We start from the raw sequence: 22077 nt of genomic DNA, 5'->3' as shown, positions 1-22077 counted from the left end.
GGACTTAAAAGTTATGTGAGGTAAATGAGCACATGCAAGTGCATATGATGTGTGTGTAAAAATAAATGGAGCTTTGATATTGTGAAACTTCTGCAAGTAAACATGAATTTAAAGAGTTCCACTGGGCTTTGAGAAATTTTAGGGTTCTTTTTTTGTCTCAAGTAGAATTAATTTATATTCTAGGTCCTTGTACTTTAATTGTGCTTCGTTTAGAGAATAACAATACACTTACACTCAAAAATGCTGTTATCTTAAAATAAGTTTTTACCAGTGTTTGGGAAAGTTACTTTTAAAAGTTATACATTACAATATTGCATTACTCCCTATAGTAACTAATTGCATTACTTAGTTACTTTTTGTGGAATGTAATGTGTTGCGTTATTTTTGTGTTACTTTTTCTCACCTGATCTGGGCTTGTTTGGTTTTTTTTATAATTTTTTTTTTTTTTTTTTTTTTTTTTTAAGTTCTATTTTTGGCAAATGTAAAGGCCCTTTCACACAATAAGTGAAATGAATAAGTCTCAGGCAGAAGGAAATGCAAATTCACTCCTGTACAGTAGAGGGCGCAGCTCAAACCTTTTAGCTGTGCAGCCATTCTGGATTGCAGAAGAATAAGACGCATGGAGAAGAACGTTCAACACTCTTATTTTAGCAATAAAAAAAAAATACAAAATCTGTGCAAATGAGACAAGTAAATCCATGTTCACAGTTAGTCTAGAACTACAATAACCATCATGTTCACACAGCGCACACAACACCTTTGCACTCACGATTTCTCTCAACATGGGAACAAGAGAGCTGTCAGTCAATAAATGGGAAAACAAAGTAACTTGCATTACTTATTTGAAAAGGTAACTCAGATATTCTGTTGTAAATTTAAATGTAATGCATTACTTTACAGTTACTTGGAAAAGTAATCTGATTACATTACTTGTGTTACTTGTAATGCGTTACCCCCAACACTGGTTTTGACCATATGTGATTATTAGATTTTTAATATCAAAAACACTCCGATTTTCTCTGTGATATATCTGTGTGTCTAAAGTATATTAATGTAATTTAACTATGTAAAATATAATTATAATAAATACTAATTTGACATTTGCAGGTTTGAAAAGCGAGGTTAAGATGACTTAACACATGCAGTGCCTGGTGGAGACCTTTGATCCATCCAGGATGACTACAGTGCTTTGTCCATAAATAAACAAGACTAAACATGCAAGAATTGCATTGCCTTACAAAAGCATAACCAACCCAGATTAATGCTACATGCACACATAATCTCCTTACTGCACAAACACTTCCATAGTCCCATGTGATTCCACTCTTTTAATGATAAAAGAAGAGTTGGCCCCTAAAATGTATTTCGGCACACAAAGCTTAGTAAGGACTAATATATCAGTTAGTATATATTAATATATATAGGTTTTCAAATGTCCACAGTGGATTGTTTTTGTGGTTCAGGGAACTCAGTGCTGCTCTATTATATTTTAGTGTGGCTTTTTTAGCATAGGTTACAGTATGAGATCACATTATCAACAATAATATTGTGGCACTGCTGGTTAGTCAGCAAATCAGAGCAAGTTTGAATTGATTAGTTAGGACTATAAATGTGTGTGAATGGGGGTATTCATAGTGTTTTAAGGTATATGTTTTGATGTAATATTGCAGTATTACCATTGCTGAAATTTATAGTCCATTCAAGCTGTTGCTATAGGCCTACTTGCATGATAATTGCTATAGATTTATAGAAGCAGAACTGCGCCTCTCTTCTTTAACATATTCAGAATCAGTTTATTTTCATTATATTTCCTATAATTTTATGCAATGGTGGTGTACACAAATTCTGTACAGTACAGACACCCTGATGAATTATTACTCCAGTAAAAGTATTCCTTCTAAAATTAGTTCAGAGAATATTCAAAAATAACATTTTCCTAACTCAATGAAAAAGTTAGCAAAATGTTCTTAGAATATTTTTGTTAGCTCAGGAAAACTATTTTTTTTTATTTTTTATTTTTTTTTTAAAGATTTTCCTTTCTCTTAGAAGACTTTTTGTTCCCACGAGAAACTTTAAGTTTCTCGGAGGAACACATTGCGAGCAGCTCATTTTTTTTCCATCACCATGTCCCCTTAGGCACCGTACTGTCTTGCAGTAGGCCTTTTCTCACAGCAAAAGTAGTTTAATTTGTGGCTTGAGGTATTTTCGCCTAATCCTGAGTACGGGAGTATTTAAACAGCTTCTGAGGGAAAGGCATGGCTAGTCCAGATACAGGGAAACAAGCCTGGCTGTCTCACTCACTCCCTCAAACAATCACACACATCTACCTGGGCACCATGATCTTCCTAATGGATTTACAAGTGATGCTGCTGGACGTAGTGTACTTCATCCTGCGCTCTTGTCTGCGGATCGTGCTGAGGCCACGTACGAAGCCCATAGACGGCGAGTTGGTGCTAATAACCGGCTCTGGAGGAGCGCTGGGCCGCCTGTTCGCCCTGGAGTTCTCGAAACACGGTGCAGAAGTGGTGCTGTGGGACATCAACAGAGAAACTAATGAGGAGACAGCCAAGATGGTGAGGGCGCAAGGGGGCCAGGCACATGCGTACACGGTGGACGTGACAAACCGGGAAGAAGTCTACCGCACAGCCGAGCAGGTACGGAAGGAGGTGGGAAGGGATGTGACCTACTTGGTGAACAATGCCGGGGTTGTGGCCGGTGAGAGACTCCTGGACTGCCCCGATACCATGGTGGAGAGGACGCTGAAAGTAAACTGCCACGCCCTCTTCTGGGTAAGATTGTAAGTTTGAAGTAAAATATCAAAAATGGTACCTTCAAAGTTCAAACAAATTATTTATTTAGACATTTTTGCAATTTTCCTGGTCACAAGGTGTGTGATGTTTTTTTTTTTTTTAAACGAGCAGCATTTTACGACGTTTTTTACGTTGTAAATCCTTCATTATACTATCACCCATTGATCCATTGATTCACCTCAGCTTTTGAGTGAAAATAGTTCATTCAAGGATATTCAAGTGTAAGGTGTAAACACCAAACCCACCAACACAACACAAATATCAAAAAATATTTTAGGAAGTTGTTATACCCTGTGTGAGCAAATTAAGTCAGTAAGTTTTACTCCAATGCTATAACATTAACCACTGTAGCATTTTTGTGGAAAAGAAAATCCCATGGGGGTTAAGTTTGACAACCAGAAAGTCAAATATACATCCAAATGTGACCAAAATATGTTTATCTTAATTTTTTTTTAAAGTATATGTACTTTTCAATCATTTTAATAAGTAATTTTCAATCATTATAATACATAATTTTCCTGTAATAGTAGAACACGACTCTAGCAACACTGAAGTCATGGTTTCAACTCCTAGAGAATGCATGAACTTATAAAATTTATACCTCACCTTGAATTCTCCGTTAGTTGCTTTGAGTTTGCATAAATGTTCATGTAATGAGTCACAAAAAAACAAAACAAAACAAAAAAACACACAATAGACTTTGAAGTAAAAAGATGCTTAAAATAAATCATTACTGAATCTTCTAAGCTGAAAATGATGAGAATTATAGTACAATGCCATGTGAACACCTTGTACTATACTGACATACATTCCACATTCATGCCAAAGTTTGACAAATATGACAAATGAATTAGAAGTAAGTAAAGCTGCTTTGCCTTTGTATCACTTGATATGCATAGAACGCATGATGTGGGAATTACCTGATTTTATCCCCTTAGCCTTATTTACAGCCTTTCTCTGATGTAAACATATTATTCCCTAACGAAGGTCTCACTGATCCTCTTAATGCAAATAACCGTGACCACGTATGAAGTGGATTAATGCTTACATTGAGCAATCTTTTAGCAGCCTGCACATTAGCATTGAGCTGATGTGTGTGTGCACTGGATGCAAAAAAGAGATCGTAACAACCAGTAATGGTGATACTATGGTTCTTTGCATTTAGATGTATTCAATAGACAGACACTTTTATCTACATTATCACGTTAATGCATTTGATATCATTTGAGAAGCCAATTTGAGAATTTGATTTATTATTTCAGCATCCGATTTATCATTGATTTATCAACTAATGATTACCATATTCAAATACAAAGAATACCATGGTACTACCATAGTACATTTCTAAAAATCCTTGGAGTTACTTTTTTGTTAGTGCCTTGAAAATGGTAGTGAGTTTGGTCTCTGTAAGATACTTATGTTTTTCCATATACATATGTTGTTATTTTTATGTGGGAAAAATCTGAAATTTTTTTTAAAGAACCTTCATGCAGCTATTCATAATAATAATAATGGCTCTCAATCTCCAAAAAGGACACACAAAAACCCCCATCATAAAAACACCCTCTGCCAAAGCTCTGAAATCTCTTTCATTTCATATGCCTTCGGTTATGATATAACTGAACATCTGAGAAATCTTATTTCTAACCAAATCAAATGAGATTTCAGATCTTTGCCTGTGGGGAGGATTATCAGTGAATAACAACTTAAATTTCAATCTCTTCCTCACACAAAGCTATCGTATGTCTTCAGAAGTCTTAGAATAAAGCGAACGAGTAATGTACTGTTAAGGAGTTTTTATTTTATGGTGCTTTCTTAGAGCTGCATGAAGATTCTTATAGAATTCTCAGTTTGTGTTCAACAGAAAAACAAACAGCATGTGGATTTAGAATGACAGAAGTTTCATTTTAAAGTGCCTCTATTATGCTTTTTCTGATATTACCGTTCATGTAGTGTGTAATATAGCTGTTTGTGAATGTCTACAAGGTTTACAAAGATCAAATTGCACGATAAATGGAGATATTATCTCCCAAAGAAAGAACCAATTCTGAATGGGCTGAAACAAAGTCATCAGTAATTCCAGTTTTACTTCCTGCACGAACCTACATTGGTTTGTAACAAATTTGCATAATGCCAACAAACAACGTCTATTTTGACCCGCTCTCAAACACTGTAGTTGTAGCTGAGGCCTGGAAGTGTGTGGTTCTTGTGTGTGTCAACATGTCGAGAAGATGCTATTTTCTGCACTATGAAAGCAAATCCACTTTGCATGCACTTCCAAAGGATGAGGACTTTGGCTCGAACTGATACGGTAAAACCAGCTCCATCATTACTGTTTCTTATCACTGTGTATTAAGAGCTTGATCTGAAATTCAGATATGGTAATTGGGTGTTTCATTCACAATTGTGCGTTTCATTCGGTCACAACAGACTGGGCCATCTGACCAATCAGAGCAGAGTACGCTTTCGGAAAGGAGGGGTTTAAAGAGACCGAATCCTTTATCGAACCGCTTCAGACACTGTGAGAAAAAAGTTGATGTTGCACTATGTATTATGAGAAAACTAGAAAAAACTGTTGAGAGTGAGAAAACTGTTTTTTGACCTTGGATGCATGTAAAACTATTGTAGGAGACCTCCAAAACAAAATAAGGGACCTTTAAAATAGCAAAGGGACACTTTAAGGTGAACTATGACTTTAAGGCTATATCTATATCAAACTACTTTATTTTGTTTTTCTGCATGTAGACTGTGAAGGCGTTCCTCCCTCAGATGAAGGCCAATAATCATGGCCACATCATCACTATAGCCAGTGTCCTTGGACTCTTCAGCACAGCCTGTGTAGAGGTGAGATGGACAGCAGTTGAGTAAAAGGGGCTCATTTTTCATAGTATTCAAAACCCACCTTTAAAATGTTTGATTTATTCCTAATTGTCATGCCATTAAACTACTGTTGTTTGTATGTGTGAATTTTAGGATTACTGTGCCAGTAAGTTTGCTGCGGTGGGGTTTCATGAGTCTCTGGCCCACGAACTGTTGACAGAAGAGGACGTGGATGGAGTGAAGACCACTCTTGTGTGCCCTTATGTTGTGGACACTGGCATGTTTGATGGCTGCAGGATTAGGTCAGTGTACTCTTTCGAATGGTTGGGGTCGTAAGACTTTGTGTTTTTGAAAGTCTCTTATGCTCAAGAAGGCTGCATTTATTTAAACAAAAAATAAAAAGTAAATTAATTTAAAATAGCTGTTTTCTATTTTAATATATTTTAAAATGTAATTTACTCCTGTGATGCAAAGCTGAATTTTCAGCAGCATTACTCCAGTCTTTAGTGTCACATGATCCTTCAGAAATGTATATGCTGATTTGGTTCTCAAGAAACATTTCTTATTATCAAGGTTGAAAACAGTGCAGCTTGATACATTTTTTTCGGGATTGTATGATGAATAGAAAGTTAAAAAGGACAAATATTTGAAACAGAAATCATTTGTAACATTATAACATTATAAATTATTTCTTGTCACTTTTGATCAATTCAGTGCATCCTTGCTGAATAAGTTTTAAGTGATTAAGTAAATACATTGCATTGTATTGTATTGTGTTAAGTCACATCAAGTACATTGTACTTAAGGTCTACAATGAAAGTGTAAATTACAGTAAATAGCCCTTCATAGTACTCAGCTCTTGCAGTTTTTCTCCCCCTACAGGGAAGAGGTTGAACTGATCCTGCCTCCACTGGAGCCCTTGTACTGTGTACAGCAGGCTATGAATGCCATTCTCATAGACCAGCCACTAGTGTGCATCCCCAGACTAACCTACCTGCCCTTCCTGGCCAGAGCGTGAGTACAGACCAACATCAACATGCTTGAAGACTTATTTCTATTCACATCTGCATCACTAAATAATTCTGCCTCATTTATAGCACCATACACATTCTTGCTGTTTTTAAAATAGCAAACCTTGATGCCCTACACATCAGCATTTTACTTGAATGACATCTTGTCTTTGCAGCCTGTTTCCATGGGAATCCAATGTGGTGACATATCGCTTTATGGGTTCAGACCAGTGCATGTACCCATTCATTGAGGCCATGAGGAAGAAAAGAGCAGCCAATGGACCAATAAAGGCTGCTTAAACATCTGGAACACTACAGATTTGACTGGTCTTTTTTGAGCAGCAAATAATGTGTGAAATATTCTTTTTAATGTTACTTAGTTTATATTATTATGGATGTGTGGGTAAATCAGTGTTTGAAGTGAAATGGGTATCTTCTGGTCCTCTAGGCCCAATTCAGCTGTGATGTGTTTTTCAGGCTGGCTAATCAGTCATGGGTGAGCTGTTCAGCAAACACTGATATGGTTCACATCTGAAATTTGTTTTTTATGCAACTGGATTGGGACTGGACAGAGCAAGTCGTTGGGCATGATACCTATTTAAATACTATATATATATATATATATATATATATATGAATATTTAACTCAATGTGTGCAGATGTTTTTTCCCCTTGGCTTTCAATTATATTGAAATCAATAGCTTGTTGTACTTGATCATAAAAACATAAAACAAAATGCAAGTTCCACATTCTTTTCACACACTCACGGTCAGTGTCGGAGGTAACACATTAAAAGTAACATGAGTTACGTAATCAGATTACTTTTTTCAAGTAACTAGTAAAGTAACGCATTACTTTTTCAGTTTCATTTTTCAAATAAGTAATGCAAGTTACTTTGTTTTCCCATTTACTAACTGACTGCTCTCCTGTTCCTATCCTGAGAGAAATCGTAAGTGCAGAGGTGTTGTGTGCGCCGTGTAAACATGATGGCTATTGTAGTTCTAGACTAAATGTGAGCATGCATTTACTCATCTCACTTGCACAAAAACAGATTCAGTATTCCTCAAAATGGATGAACGAAACGCAAACTCAGAATATTACTCATCTGCAATAATTAATGTTAAATTACACGTATATTTTTTCCCCTGGTTACACAGACAAGGCTTAAGCTAGTCCTAGAATCTTAAAATATGTCAATGCCATTGTTTTGTCTCAAGATGCACACCAGTAATGTTTTATTCTAGGGTACGTTTATAAAAGATACTTAAATGCCCTAATTGAACTAAGGCCTAATCCTGGCTTAGGCTAAACCCTGTCTGTGAAACCAGGGGCCTGTACCATGATGGTAGTTGAACAAACTCAGGGTTATAGGATTAGTTTCAAGTTGACAAAACCAAACCACTCCAATCCGGCTTTGTTGGTACCATGATGCTGATCATCAACTTTCTCTGTCAACTCAGGCTTTGATCCTGAGTTTGTGGAGCGCGTGCACATGAATGCGTGACATCAGTGGCAAACAGCCAATCACATGCCTTGCAACAGAAAGAAACTGATTTACTTCTCGCGAGAGAGTCAACGCGATTCAAAACTCTTTTGCTGAAGAAAATGAAGAATTTAAACACATTTACACTAAAGAAGAAACTTGTCCATGAAAAAGGACAAATAAAAGAAATTATCTTGCTCTATCAGAGCAAGTGAAAATTGTCAAGTATTTATATAGTTTATTACATACAGCAATAGAGACTCAAACATGTAAGGTTATGTAGTCATTTTTAAAGAGTTATCTGTTGCTGGCTCTCTCACGAGAAGTGAATCAGAGTTTCTCTCTGTTGCAAGGCATGTGATTGGCTGTTCACCACTGATGTCACGCATTCATGTGCACACGCTCCACAAACTCAGGATCAAAGCCTGAGTTGACAGAGAAAGTTGATGATCAGCATCATGGTACCAACAAAGCCGGATTGGAGTGGTTTGGTTTTGTCAACTCGAAACTAATCCTATAACCCTGAGTTTGTTCAACTACCATCATGGTACAGGCCCCAGGCCTTTATGTATTTAAATCTCACTTTAACTAAACATTGTCTTTTCTGCTGACTTTCAACGTTCCAATTCAATCATACTAATAAGCAAAAATGTCTTGTTAAACATCACATTTGAATTAATTATTATTTTTTTTTTTTTTATTGCTTAAGTAAGAGTGTTGAACTTTCTTCTCTTGCGTCCTAATCTTCTGCAATTCAGAATAGCAGCACAGCTGAAAGATTTGTTTGAGCTGCGCCCTCTACTGTGTGAATTTGCATTTCCTTCTGCCTGAGGCTTATTCATTTCAGTTTTGGTGTGAAAGGACCTTTAACATTTGCCAAAAATGAACTTTTTTTTTTTTTAAAAACAAACAAACAAACAAGCCCAGCCTAGATGAGAAAAAGTAATTTAACACATTGCTTCCCATAAAAAGTAACTAAGTAATGTTAAATGATGTTAAAAATCTTTTTTAAGGGAGTAACTCAATATTGTAATACATTACTTTTAAAAGTAACTTTCCTCAACACTGCTCACTCTTGGCCCTATTTATACAGAATGCCCAGACTATTTACATTACTTTTACCAGTAATTTTTGATTTCTCTTAGTTAAAAAAAAACAAACTACCAACATTTAACTGAAATTGTACTCAAATTTCAATTTTAAAATTCCCAGCAAACTTCCCTGGCTTGCTTGCCTGGTTTTCCATGACCATGAGATCCCGGATTATAGCATTTACAGAACACGCGCACACAGTTTTTTTTTGTGCAAGAGGCACATCATTTTTACTCATATTCCATGAGGAAAACAGGATGCAACTGGCAGAGAGTGGGTGGGGTCAACACTGACAGGAGAATGCATCAGTTTAACTGACATGACTGAACATCATCGTGCTTTATACATACATTCACTCACTCACACATACAAAACAAAAAAACACCACCACACGCTCTACACTGAAGTCACAATAACATTTTCCCAGACCTACATGAAAATGTAGATGAAATTTTTTTTTTTTTTTTGAGAGCGTTATGGTCGTCATTGCAACTCAAAAAGCACTGGAGAAAAACCGCCACAGCAGAGACATGTTCGAGAGCTTCATCATATCCTTCAACGGGGTTTTATACTGCACTTCACAATAGCGCTAATACAACCCAACGCGCTGGGTTCCTATAATACAACGTTAAAAATAAAATAGAAAAATAAAAGCGAGAAAAAAAAAAAAAAACCACTGAAAACATGACTTCCTTGGAACAACGAAGAAAAGCCAATCTACTCAAGTCAAACTTCACGATAATCATTTTACAATGTAACAACGAAAACAAAACCACCACTTCAGTGGATATGATGAGGCGACTTTTCCAAAGCCTTAGCGTTTAAAAATGTGTCACCGCATGTGCACAATTAAACAACATCAATATCTCTCAACCTTGTTTAACTGTGAGTTTTGAATACTTTAAATCCATTTAAGTCTAAGATAAATTCAGAATTACTTAAAGGCCTTTTTGAGCAGCCAATCAAAACTCTGCTTCTGACTTTTCTCTAGTGTTTCGCAAATAAAACGACCAATTAAATAGTCAATTCTACACTGTGCCATCCAGAGTCTTTCCGATGGTGCTTGAGTTAGCCGGTTTTAATAATGCATCGCCCTCTAGGTCCTGTTTGTTGCACCTGTGGAGGCGGAGATGAGAAAAATTCTAAAAAAAGTGTTCAAATCACTTTGGAAGGCATCTACAAAGAACATTACTGTGAGTGCATGCCAACATTAATACAACCAGTTCATGTTGTAAAACAGATAATAAGACCATATGATACTGACCCCGACATTGGTCCATTAGCTGTACGCTCGTTGGACTGCTGGTCAAGTTCTGACAGGAGCTTCAGGATGTTCAAAGCAGCCTGTCCAGAGAGAAATAGCCATTGCAGTAAACAAGGTACAAGTAGAGACACATCTTCTATGGTAACCTTTAAAGTACACTACCACTCAAGTTTGTGTGTTAAGACTTTTAAACGTTTTGGAAAGAAGTCTTTTATGCTCGCCAAGGCTGCATTTATTTGAGCAGAAATACAGTAAAAACAGTAATAGTGTGAAAAATTACTGCAATTTTAGATTAACTCAGAGGTTCCGCAGCCATTACTCCAGTTTTCAGTGTCACATGATTCTTTTATAAGTCATTTTAATATATTTTGTGCTCAAGAAGCATTTCTTATTAATATTAATGTTAAACAGTTTTGCTGCTTAATATTTTGTGGAAACTGATACATTCATTTTTCAGGATTATTCGATTAGTAGAAAGTTTAAGAGAACAACATTTATTGGAAATAGAAATTTGTAACATTATAAGGGCCAGATCTAGCGCAAACCCTTTTTTGCCGTTAAAAACTACTGTCAGGATTTCTAAAGACATGCAGTGAGAAATTAGCAATGAAAAGGCATGGACACAGTTATTTTTGTGGCTGACCTTATTATATGTGCCTTTGTAGGGGTTTCACTTTCAGATGCAAAATTTATGGGATGAGATTTAAATGAACCATGCAACGTGATTTACTAATGTTTGTGGTAGTCAATTTACTGGTATTTATGCCATTATTTAATGCCCAAAAAAAGCATGTCTTAACCCATTCTGCACTTGACATGGCTGCGATAGTTGGAGTATCACAGGGAACAGAGAGAGCGTGTGGTAGAGGAGAGATAATTTTCTCCACTCGTGTTAATTTATTTGGAATGGCAGAAGTTGTTATCCGAAAACATCAATTACCAAGCCACATAATTTTTTCTTTCCCTGCCATTGAAGGAATTTTACGGCTTTCTGTGTTTTCACTGTTATACGGTGGGGGGCGCTATTACACATCTTCTGAATGAGTAGAGAATCTCCGGATCAAAACACATGCCAAAAAGAGCAGAAACAAGCAATAAAAGCACTGCTTATGAATGTTGTAGTCAAGAGTTAATTTGCCTACGCTAACTTGCGTTGCTCTTGGTAGATTGCGTTGGTCATTACGGAAATGATCTAGCTGCATCAGTGTTCTTTAATGTGTGCATTGTCTGTAGATCACCCGCAAAAACTTTCCACTCCCATCGGTGCTTCTATGGGATTGCAGTCTCACGCTAATTTGCCCTGTTTAGTAAATCTGGCACCATATGTCTAAGGGGCTGTTTACATGAAACAGTTTTCAACTAAAAACTTAAAACTTTTTATGCATTTTGGCCATTCATTTACACAACTGCATTTTGGGGGACTGAAAACGCAAACTTTGTGCAAGTTTTTGAAAACAATACCGTTATCGTCTCTGTGTAAACTACAAAAATGCACATTTGTGAAAACGATGACGTCATGTGTATTATGTGTTCAGTCTATATGCGGGCAGTGTTTCTTTACAAAGTGACATTGCCAACTACTGGCCTGGCATGCATAATACAGCGTTTTTAGTCATTTTCGTGGGTTTGTGTAAATGGGGATCATTTTGACAACGTTGTCATCTGTAAGTGAAAAACTTTTCCGTTTTTAGTACATCACTGTCATGTAAACATCTCCTTAACTTCCACTTTTGAACAAATTAATGCCTCCTTGCTGAATAAATGTATTAATAAAAAAAAATAAAAAAAGATTCATATAATACTTACCATGTCATGGCAGGACTCCACATCCTTGCCAATGCCATGGCTGATGAGAGGGGGCTGAGAGGAGCAGTTGATCAGAGACACAAACTCATTCTTGTTATTTTTGGGAAAGTCTTTATATTCAACCTGTGCCAAAAAAAAAAAAAAAATACAGATTGGTTGAGCGACATCATTGGGGTGGATAAGTGTACGTTTATTATTATATTCAATACCTGTAATCCCTGTACAGTGGCCAGGTAGCTGAGCTGTTCGGATGGTCTGGTAAGGGGTCCATGGGGTCTGTGTGCCAAGCTGTTTTTGGTCTTTAGTATACCCTCCGCAGTCGGGGACGTGCCAGCGTACAGCAGCTCATTGGCAATCATGGCCGTTACTGTGGCCTTGGCTGGGTTGGGGGCAGCTGTGCGACCATAGTCTTTTGCATGGGGTCCCTGGTTGGCACCCACCGCCTGTGCCACCTCAGGCACCATGGGTAAAATGCCAGCAGGAAGCTGCTGATGGCTGAGAAAGGGAAGTCGGAAATCCTCCTCCTTATTGACTGCTTTGAGAAACGCAAGAGTCAATCGCAAGCAATAAATATTCACTAAAATAAACAATGAGCTTGTAATATGACACAAGGACCATGTACATGTGACCACATCCATAATGATGATAGCTGAATATGACAAATGACTAGATAACACATACCAAGACCGGCCTTTTCCACAGATCCCGGTTCAAAGAAGGTCACTTTTCGTCCATCTCCAGGTTTCTTAGCAGGTGCCTTTACAAAGACAAATGAAAAAGTACTTTATAACTGTTTACACTAACACTTTTAGTTGACACTCATATGTTTCTGTTTGTGCTCCATAATGGAAAGAAAGTTGGAAAAGGCTTGGAACAAGATGAGAATGAGTACATGATCATTTCATTTTCTGGATAATAAATCCAAGGATGATCCCCTTGTCAGGGATCCCCTTCCAAATATATAGCAATTGTAAAAAAAAAAAAAAAAAAATTAAAAAAAAATCCTGTATTAGAAAATTTCTGCTGGGTGATGAAATTATTAGGTGATAAGATTATTAGGATGCCATTTAAATGCTGTTAATAAGCATACGCTCACTTTCTCATCTGTTTTCAATGCCGGTTTGGGTGGTTGTGGCTGAGGCACTTTGAAGCCCAGAAGCTCCAGCATCTTCTCGGCTGCATTTCGCTTGGCCACTTTTTTACTAGGACCCATTCCCTCTGCATTCTGACCTGCAACTGACACCTGAGCAAGAAAAAAAAACAGAAAGTGATACAGAGGCACGTTACTTTTCCGGAAACATTTCTGACAAGAAGCAATTTTGCAGGTTGTAGATGAAAATGATGGCCAGAAGAACATGGCCTTCACACAAAATGTGCACTGAACTATTATAAAAACGCTGAGTCAGAGAACAGAGTCTTCTCTCTGATGGAGTACCTGCATGACAAACTCCCTGCGTCGAGGCAGACCTCTCTCCGTAACTAAGGTGTACTCAGGCTCTTTTTCTTTCTTAGCCTGCTGGATTTGAGCCAGTCTGCTGATGGGGTTCATGCCCTGACCATACTCTGGACTGGTCTGCAGCTGAGAGCGGGTGCGAGATTTGTAAAAAAAAAAAAAAAAAGAGAAATATATATTGACACATTTTATACAATGTATACATTCAGAAAGACTTGATCAATGCATTTAGATTAATGAGAATATGATGAAAGGGGCAATAATTTAATTTACTTAAAGGTGCAATGTGTTTAGGACAATCTATTGACAGAAATGCAATATAATATACATAACTATGTTTTCAGTGGTGTATAAAGACCTTACATAATGAACCGTTATGTTTTTATTACCTTAGAATGAGTCATTTCTATCTACATACACTGCAGGTCCCCTTACATGGAAGTCGCCATTTTGCGCCGGCATGTTTCTACAGTAGCCCTAAACGGACAAACTGCTCTACAGAGCGCGTTTGCTTGACTCGCTACTCTCTGCTGCTTAGACGACGACATCTTTGTCCTGTGTTGGCCACCATAGCTTCTCTATATTGCAATTCGCAACCTCACCACTAGATGCCGCTAAAATTTACACACTGCACCTTTACTTCAATGAACACAAAAACACACAGAATGGTATTTCAGTTAAACTGTCAAAATTTGATATTTACACAAAGGAATTCATCCATATCTAAAACAACTTTTACCGAAATTAATACTTTCATTTAGCGGCAACACATTAAATTGATCAAAAGTGACAATTATAATGCTAAAGATTTCTATTTCAAATAAATGCTGTTCGTTGGTATCTAATCAAAGAATCTTGAGAAAATGTATCACGATTTCTACAAAAATATTAAGCAGCACAGCTGTTTTCAACATTGATAATAATATAAAAATGTTTCTTGAGCACCAAATCAGCATATTAGAATGATTTCTGAAGGATCATGTGACACTGAAGAATGGAATAATGACTGCTGAAAGGAATAAATTACAACAGTTATTTTAAATTGTAATAATAATAATAATTCACAATATTACAGATTTACTGTGTCATCAAATAAATGCAGCCTTGGTTAGCATAAGAGACTTCTTTCAAAAACAACAACAACAACAAAAAAATGTTACTGACCCCAAACTTTTCAACAGTATTTTAAATCACTAAAGAATATGCAAATAATTATCCATTAAGGCAGTTGGTAAATTTTGGAATAAAATGAAGCAAAATGATCACTTTCGCTAATTGGCCAATCAAGCAGTTATTGGCCAATTAAATAATCTCTGAATTAAATATAAATCGCTAAAAAAGATGATTAACTTCCCAGGCTGATATACTGGTCTATAACTAGAAAGAACCCTCTAACTTGGTGCTTTAATTATTACATTAATGTTTAACATTTTAATAGGCCAATCAATTACTTTATTTAATATTTATTAGCAAAGATGTTTGAGTTTTTGAACAGAACAGCACTCTAGCCATCAAACTAACCCAGCCAGTCTAAGTCATCATCTACCTTAATAATGGACTTGCTTTTCTTTTTAATGCGTAGTGGTATCTTGTCTGTAACAGGTAGTTGAGGCAGTCTGCGGAGCTCCTCCAGCACAGCGATGGCAGCTAGCTTCTTGGCGATCTTCTTGCTTTTGCCCTCCCCCTCCCCTGAAAACTCGCCCACTGTTACCCTCACCACGAAGCTCTTCATGTGAGGAGGCCCAGTCTCTTTTAGCACCTGTATACAGGGAGGAGAATTAAAGAACAGTGAGCAATTTGTGGTTTGGACATTATTGCCTTTCCACTGATATACAGAGATATGCATCTTCTACATGCAAGACTTTGCTAAATTATAGTGTGCATGAAAGTATTTTTTGCATATTTGTAGCCTATGCATGATGGGATCATGACATACCTCGAAATTCACAGGCAAGTTGCGCTTCAGTGCAATCTCGAACACTTGGCTGATCTCAGACTTGTTAAGGTTTTCTTGTACTGGCTCTTCTTTCATCTACATGACATGATTTAACAAAATAGATCAGATAAATGTATTTTGCTTGAATTTACTAGGTTCAAAAACTGAGAACAGCTCTTTTGGAAGAATAACTAATGCTGGGTACACATGGCACGATTTTCAAAGTTGTCGGAACGCTGTTCTTCTCACACTACATGACTGTCTGGGGTACCATTTAGTTGCTGTTTTGTGCACATTACACGACAGATTGGTGACAGTAGGGCAATAGGAAGAATCGCTGACAGCTCTGTCTGGTCTACAAACTACATTTCACAAAGAAAAACGCGAGAATTGATATAAGAAAAGTCATAAGTATAAACTCTCACTTCAGCCAGTTGCTGCATTATTGGCTCTTTCTGCAGATATTTGATAGCTTTGGCCGCAGCATCGTGTTTGGCTGCTTGACGCGTGCGGCCCTTGCCGTGGAACTGTTGTCCACCGATAGACAACTCCATGTGATACAGTACTGGCCCCACAGGAGGAAATGGGTAGTAATAACTGATAAAGAAAAAAGTGAAATAGTATAGTATTATGTTTTTCTGCCAAAACAAAAGATTAATCACTGGCTGTCTTAGCCAACATTTCTATTCTGCATCATTCGATAAGCAAAAGGAATAGATTCAAATAAAAAGTGCATACTGTTGCATGGAGCGCGTGTAAGGGCCTGGTGTTCTGATGTTGTAGTTGAATGCTGGTCTCATCCCATGGTAGGCATCTATAGGCTTATAGATGGGCTTCTTGCCCAACTTCATACAAAGTGCATTAAGCTCCACAGTGTGGGTTACGTTATCTGCATGAGAAAAATACATGTTAGCAGTGCAAGCAACTGTTTGACATTCATGGGGTTCAATCTATTACTGTGAAAACAGTAATATTTTGATACATTTTCACAAATTAAAATAACTGTATTCTAATTTAATTGTGAATTTCAAGCAGCATGTACATGAGCATTACAGTAATGATTCTAATATGCTGATTTAGTGGCAGAAACATTTCTTATTATTATCAAAATTGAAAATAGTAGTTTTGCTTAATATTTTTGGTGAATAATAAGTTCAGAAGAACAGCATTTATTTAAAAACAGAAGTCTTTTGTATCATTTTAAATATCTTTACTGTCACTTTTAATCAATTTAATGCATCCTGGCTGAATAAAAGTATTAATTTCTTTCAAAAAAATAAAACAAAAACAAAACTATGATACAGACAGATGACCCCAACATATATATAGTATTCAAGGTTAAAATATGTGAAAAGTAGACATTTATTTGGAATTTTAAAAGAATAGTTCACCCAAAAATGAAAAATCAAAGATCATCTACTCACCGTGTATGAAAATAGTTCATGTGACTGTACATTTGAAGTCTCTAAAGTAAATATAGCAAACCTGGAGAGCACTGCTCCAACACACCTGCCAATAATTTTCAAGTAATTCTGAATACCTTAGTTAGATGGTTCAGGTGTGTTTGATTAGGGTGAGAGCTAAACTCTACAGAACACAGAGCTGGCTAAAGCAAAGCAAGTCATATGGACTTCTTTTATGATACCGTTTGCTTTTTTGGAGCTCGACAGCCCAATTCATGCAAGTTTCGACAATGTGAGGATGAGAGAATTTTCACTTTTGGGTGCTACTCTACAGAGCCCTGCACATGACATGCAGGAAATCTGTGGCCACAAATTAACAATTCATTCCCATCACTTACTAATACATCAGTGCATTTTACTAATTCGATCCCTCGTTTTAAGTAAACTGTGCACACAATATAATAATTAATTCCCTCATTTTACTAAATCAGGTGCACAATATAATTAATTCCCTCGTTTTACTAAATCATGGCCACATTGTAATACTTCATTCCCTTGTTTTAGTTAAATCACTACGAGGGAATGAATTAGTACAATGTGGCCACAATTTACTAAATCGAGAGAAGAAATTATTATACCGTGCACACGATTTAGTAAAACGAGGAAACGGATTATTATATTGTGCGTATGGTTTACTAAAACGAGAGAACGAGTTCTTAATTCGTGGCCACTACATATACACATATATATATATATATATATATATATATATATTTCGTCCGCATGTCATGTGCAGAGCTCCGTACTACTCCTATTGAGAAGATAAAGAATCCAAATTGGACGTACACTCTGAGCCCTTGTAGATCCCACCTGGGTTCTTGCCAGGGTGGCGGGGACTTCTGTGACTGGGTTTGGGGAGAGTAGTTTCGGCAAGGGCACATGATGCTGCTGAGTGCTGGGCTTTTTTGATACTGGTCCCCTCTGCATCCCAGTGCTGATCCCCCAGAGTTAACCGCACTGAGAAAATCTGACCAAGACACCATATGAAAGTTCAAACAGGTGGGAAGAGATTTGAGTTTTGTGTATATAGTAAAGCACCAAGTCTTACCTTGGAGTGGGCTGGTCCTTGTTCACTGAGTAGCTTGTATTCAGGTTGGATCTTATTGTAACGGGCTAACTCATTAACCAGACACATTGGGGTCTTCTCTTTAGGGTTTGCCATGTTAGATACTAAATCAATAAATCAAAAAGGAAACATTTTAAAACTGAAAATCCAAGAAAATAATTTTGCTATCAGGGCAAAACCAGGTACTGATGTTTTTGCATGTGCATTAAACAAGCATGAAAAATACACTACTATTCATAAATTTGGGGCTGGTGGTAAGATGTTTTTAAAATAAAAACTTTTATGATCACCAAGGCTGCATTTATTTGATCAAAAATATATTGAAAACAGTATGTAATATTGTGAAATATTTCAGTTTAAAAAAAACTGTTTTCTATATTAATATATTTTAAAATGTAATTTATTCCTGTGATGCAAAGCAGAATTTTCAGCATCATTACTCCAGTCTTCAGTGTCACATGATTCTTTAGACATCATTCTAATATACTGAGTCGGTGCTCAAAACATGCTGAAAACAGTTGTGCTGCTTAATATTTTGGTTTAATAGCAAGTTTTAAAGAACTTTATTTATTTTAAAACAGAAAATCTTTGTTACATTATAAATGTTCATTATATATAACATTATAAGAGGTCCACACCCTTGGACTTCCAAAGCAAAACCCCCACCTGTTCACCAGGTGAACCCGGGGGGCCCACACTTAAGCCCAGGGTTATTGTCCCAGCCAACCGGGCCACTGGTTACTCTGAATTGACTTAGTTTTTGGCGGCTTCGGCCTCGACCTCTGGGGACCCTACTACTTTCACATTTGATCAATTTTATGCATCCTAGATATTAATTTATTTTAAATAAAAACCTTACCGACCCCAAAATTTTGAACGGTAGAGTACATTTTTTTCAGCATGCTTAAAAAGACAATTTTTAGATCATTGTTGCTAATGCAAAATGTTTTATCAAAATGAACTCTTGACAAAAAAGTTTGAGATTTCCATGTGGGCCTAGGCATAACTGAAGAATTCAAATGTCCAGATTTTCAAGTTCTAAAAATGCACAAAGCACTATATCACCCACCTGTGGGGTTGCAGAAGGGCGTGGCAGAGGCAGAAGGCAGGGCGGAGTTTCGTAATGGGTGACTGGCACTCTCTGAGGGTAAGGGAGCAGTGGCACAGGGAATGCTGAACCCGGGTTGGGGCGGGGCCAGCTGTAAAGGGGCGGCACTGGGTGCAGGGTTGGCAGGTGCCTGGAACTGAAGCTGTGACATTCTGATTGGCTGATAGCAAGATGGGTTGATTGAATGACCAGGTATAAACTTTGCAGTCAGGTAGGAAGAGAACTTAATTAAAGAAGGGTTGTATGTGAAAGAGAAAGAACGAGACGAGTGGGTTTGTAGAATGAAGGACGACTGCAAAGCTCTACCTGCAGAGAGGAAAAATGAAAAGGATCAAGATTAGTTATCATAGCTATGTTATGCGTAATCAACCAAAAGATCAATATACATTTGCATTTCCAAAAAATGAAATATCAGTGCTAAAGCAAAAGAATGATGTTAATAAAGTATTTGGTAAGCTTAGATTTTAGGATTTGACTTTAAAGTAAATGAAAAGCTGCATCTTTATGCATACATATATCACAGCACAATATTGTCTTTGCAGTGTACATCTATATTAGTAGTGAACAATCTGTGAACGAATCAATGTTTTTGAACAGTTTGTTAAGTGAATGAATCGTTCTTGTTCACTTCTATGCACTGCCACTTTTGATGTAATACTGTTTTGTATAAAAGTAAATAAGACTAATAGTATTTTCATAATGACTTAAGAAAACAAAAGAGGAAAAGACTAATAATATTACAGTGGTGCCTTGTCAAGATTTTGAATGGCGATTGGCGTTCCAACGGCATAAACAAATGAATCTTATAGCAACAAAATTTAAATGATTTACAAAGGTTTTAAGAGTGCAAGTTAAGTTATTCAAGCTGAATTATTAGCAGATTTTGAAGAAGGAAAAGATTAGTTAATAGTCAGAAAAATCTATTTTATTGAACCTTTACACAAAATATAAAAAAAGTTTGCATATGTGTTTTATGTTTTGTATCATATTTGATACATCAGGCCTTTGTGGCTCATATAATAAGATATAGTGAGAATAAGGACTCATTAAAAAAAAAAAAAAAAAAAAAAATACACCTCTGATTTATTTAGAGGGGCAAAAATATGCAATTTGGTGCAGTTGCGGTTATTTATATGGCCAAAAAGTAATATGAAACTCTAATAGCCTACAGTGAAAATCAATTTTTATTACAGAGATATTTTATAACAATACTTGCATCAAATACATACGTATAAATATTAGTTGTCACTATATCTCCCAACAACATGTCTTATTGAGAAGACATTTAAATCCTGAGATGTATGCTCAAAATATTTTTAATGTTGGTGGGCAAAACCTATAATGCAGTGCAATACAATGATTGACAGATATACAAACAAATGTCCCTGAAAGACCTGTAGTATCATATTTGATACTTACATTTTAACATGAAGTCACTTTAGTCCAGTAAATATTCATCTTAAAATATTACTAACAATATCAAAGTTATTCTTATATTTACTTCATAAAAATCATTATAATTATACTAAACTAAAAGGCCTTTTACTTGATAAAAAGTATGAAATATCAATCAGAGGGCAAAAGGCATGTAGAAGACGAAGTTTTGATCATGTTGATAATTTAAAGGCCTTATAAAAATGTTTGCATCAAATATGATGCTGTAGGCTTTATAGGGTTAATGCAATTATGCCAAATATCAAGATGGAAAAACAGCATATTACACTAAAATGGCAACAAGCTCTTATTGGCTGACAATTCCTGGAAGCCTAATCAATAACATAAGAACATAAGAACAAGAGACATCGCCCATGCAAAAAAAGTTGACAAAATGACAGTAGGGGTTAAAACGTCCATTAACACTGTACAGTCAGGCAGTGTCACTTAGATTAAACTGATATTTCATAAATTAACATTAGCACAGCTTGAATATAATTAGTATGTACATCTGACATACTACACTTTGGTATACACTGTCTACTGACTTTTAACATTTATTAAAAAAAAGAAAAGAAAAAAAAAAAAGACCGCACAAGCTGGTGATATGAACAGAAAAAATAAATACGGTCTAATTTTTTTTTTTTTTTTATAAATTTGTTTCTTAAGAAAAAATACCGCACAAGCTGGTGATTTGAACAGAAAAATAAATATCAGCTGTCAAGGCTCCTCCTACCCCTGCACAGCTAAGTATTGAAGCCAGCCATATACACAAACACCCACTATATACATATATAACTAGCATGACATAACCAAATCAGCCCTGCTTGCATAATATTACATGTGAATTTCAGTGAAAAGCAGCTATGACAATATGCGACAAGATCCATTGATATGAATGGCTCGAGCTAACATACTAGCAGCTCGCGCATCTCCGCAAGCTCCGGCTGAATAAAGCTCACCTCGGTTATATCTCTCCCCGGTTGTGATTTACTCCATGAGTTACGATGTTAAAGCGTAGTGTCAGTTCGGTTTCGTCCTATTTTAGGGGTTCTGGACTGGTTTAGTATGAAAAAACAGGGAAGAGGTAGAGAGGGTGAGTGTAGACAGGGCAAACACTAAAGAGAATAGCCCGTTTTTTCCGCCCCTGCCAGGAAATGACATCACGCCAGTCATTTGTGGAGTTTAAATTATGAGAAGAGGCTTTTTAATAATTTTTACTATATTGAATAAATATTCAGCTATTTAATTATTTGTATTTATTTATTTTTTTTTTTTTAAATTGCACCTACGGAGTTAGATATGTGGTTTGGTGAGGCGGGCCTTGTGTTA

At 36.4% G+C, this 22077-nt stretch overlaps 2 protein-coding genes across 5 annotated transcripts; one reads left to right on the top strand and one right to left on the bottom strand.

Annotated features, from left to right (window-relative positions):
- Nucleotides 1-1379: 1379 nt before the first annotated feature.
- rdh20 (retinol dehydrogenase 20) lies at nt 1380-9888 on the top strand. The gene is made up of 5 exons (XM_051898230.1): nt 1380-2789; nt 5556-5654; nt 5784-5932; nt 6513-6644; nt 6817-9888. The coding sequence occupies exons 1-5, from the start codon at nt 2256-2258 to the stop codon at nt 6938-6940; spliced, it is 1038 nt and encodes a 345-aa protein (XP_051754190.1). The 5' UTR covers nt 1380-2255; the 3' UTR covers nt 6941-9888.
- Nucleotides 9417-21906, bottom strand: stau1 (staufen double-stranded RNA binding protein 1). 4 transcript variants are annotated; one of them, XM_051898222.1, is made up of 15 exons: nt 21708-21906; nt 19273-19617; nt 18186-18307; nt 17924-18104; nt 16413-16563; nt 16100-16271; nt 15675-15770; nt 15285-15497; nt 13721-13864; nt 13382-13528; nt 12967-13042; nt 12495-12820; nt 12286-12408; nt 10480-10559; nt 9417-10331 (listed from the first exon to the last, which is right to left on the bottom strand). In XM_051898222.1, exons 2-15 carry the CDS (start codon nt 19460-19462, stop codon nt 10244-10246), a joined length of 2109 nt encoding a protein of 702 aa, XP_051754182.1. In that variant the 5' UTR covers nt 19463-19617; nt 21708-21906; the 3' UTR covers nt 9417-10243. The 4 variants fall into 4 exon arrangements, with proteins under 4 accessions (XP_051754182.1, XP_051754183.1, XP_051754184.1 ...); XM_051898223.1 differs by having other exon boundaries at nt 12495-12817; XM_051898224.1 differs by having other exon boundaries at nt 17948-18104.
- Nucleotides 21907-22077: the final 171 nt, after the last annotated feature.

Source organism: Ctenopharyngodon idella, chromosome 6 (genome assembly GCF_019924925.1).
Source record: "Ctenopharyngodon idella isolate HZGC_01 chromosome 6, HZGC01, whole genome shotgun sequence".
Taxonomy (NCBI): domain Eukaryota; kingdom Metazoa; phylum Chordata; class Actinopteri; order Cypriniformes; family Xenocyprididae; genus Ctenopharyngodon; species Ctenopharyngodon idella.
Note: the sequence above shows the minus strand (reverse complement) of the source record. Positions and strands in the feature narration are given on the sequence as shown.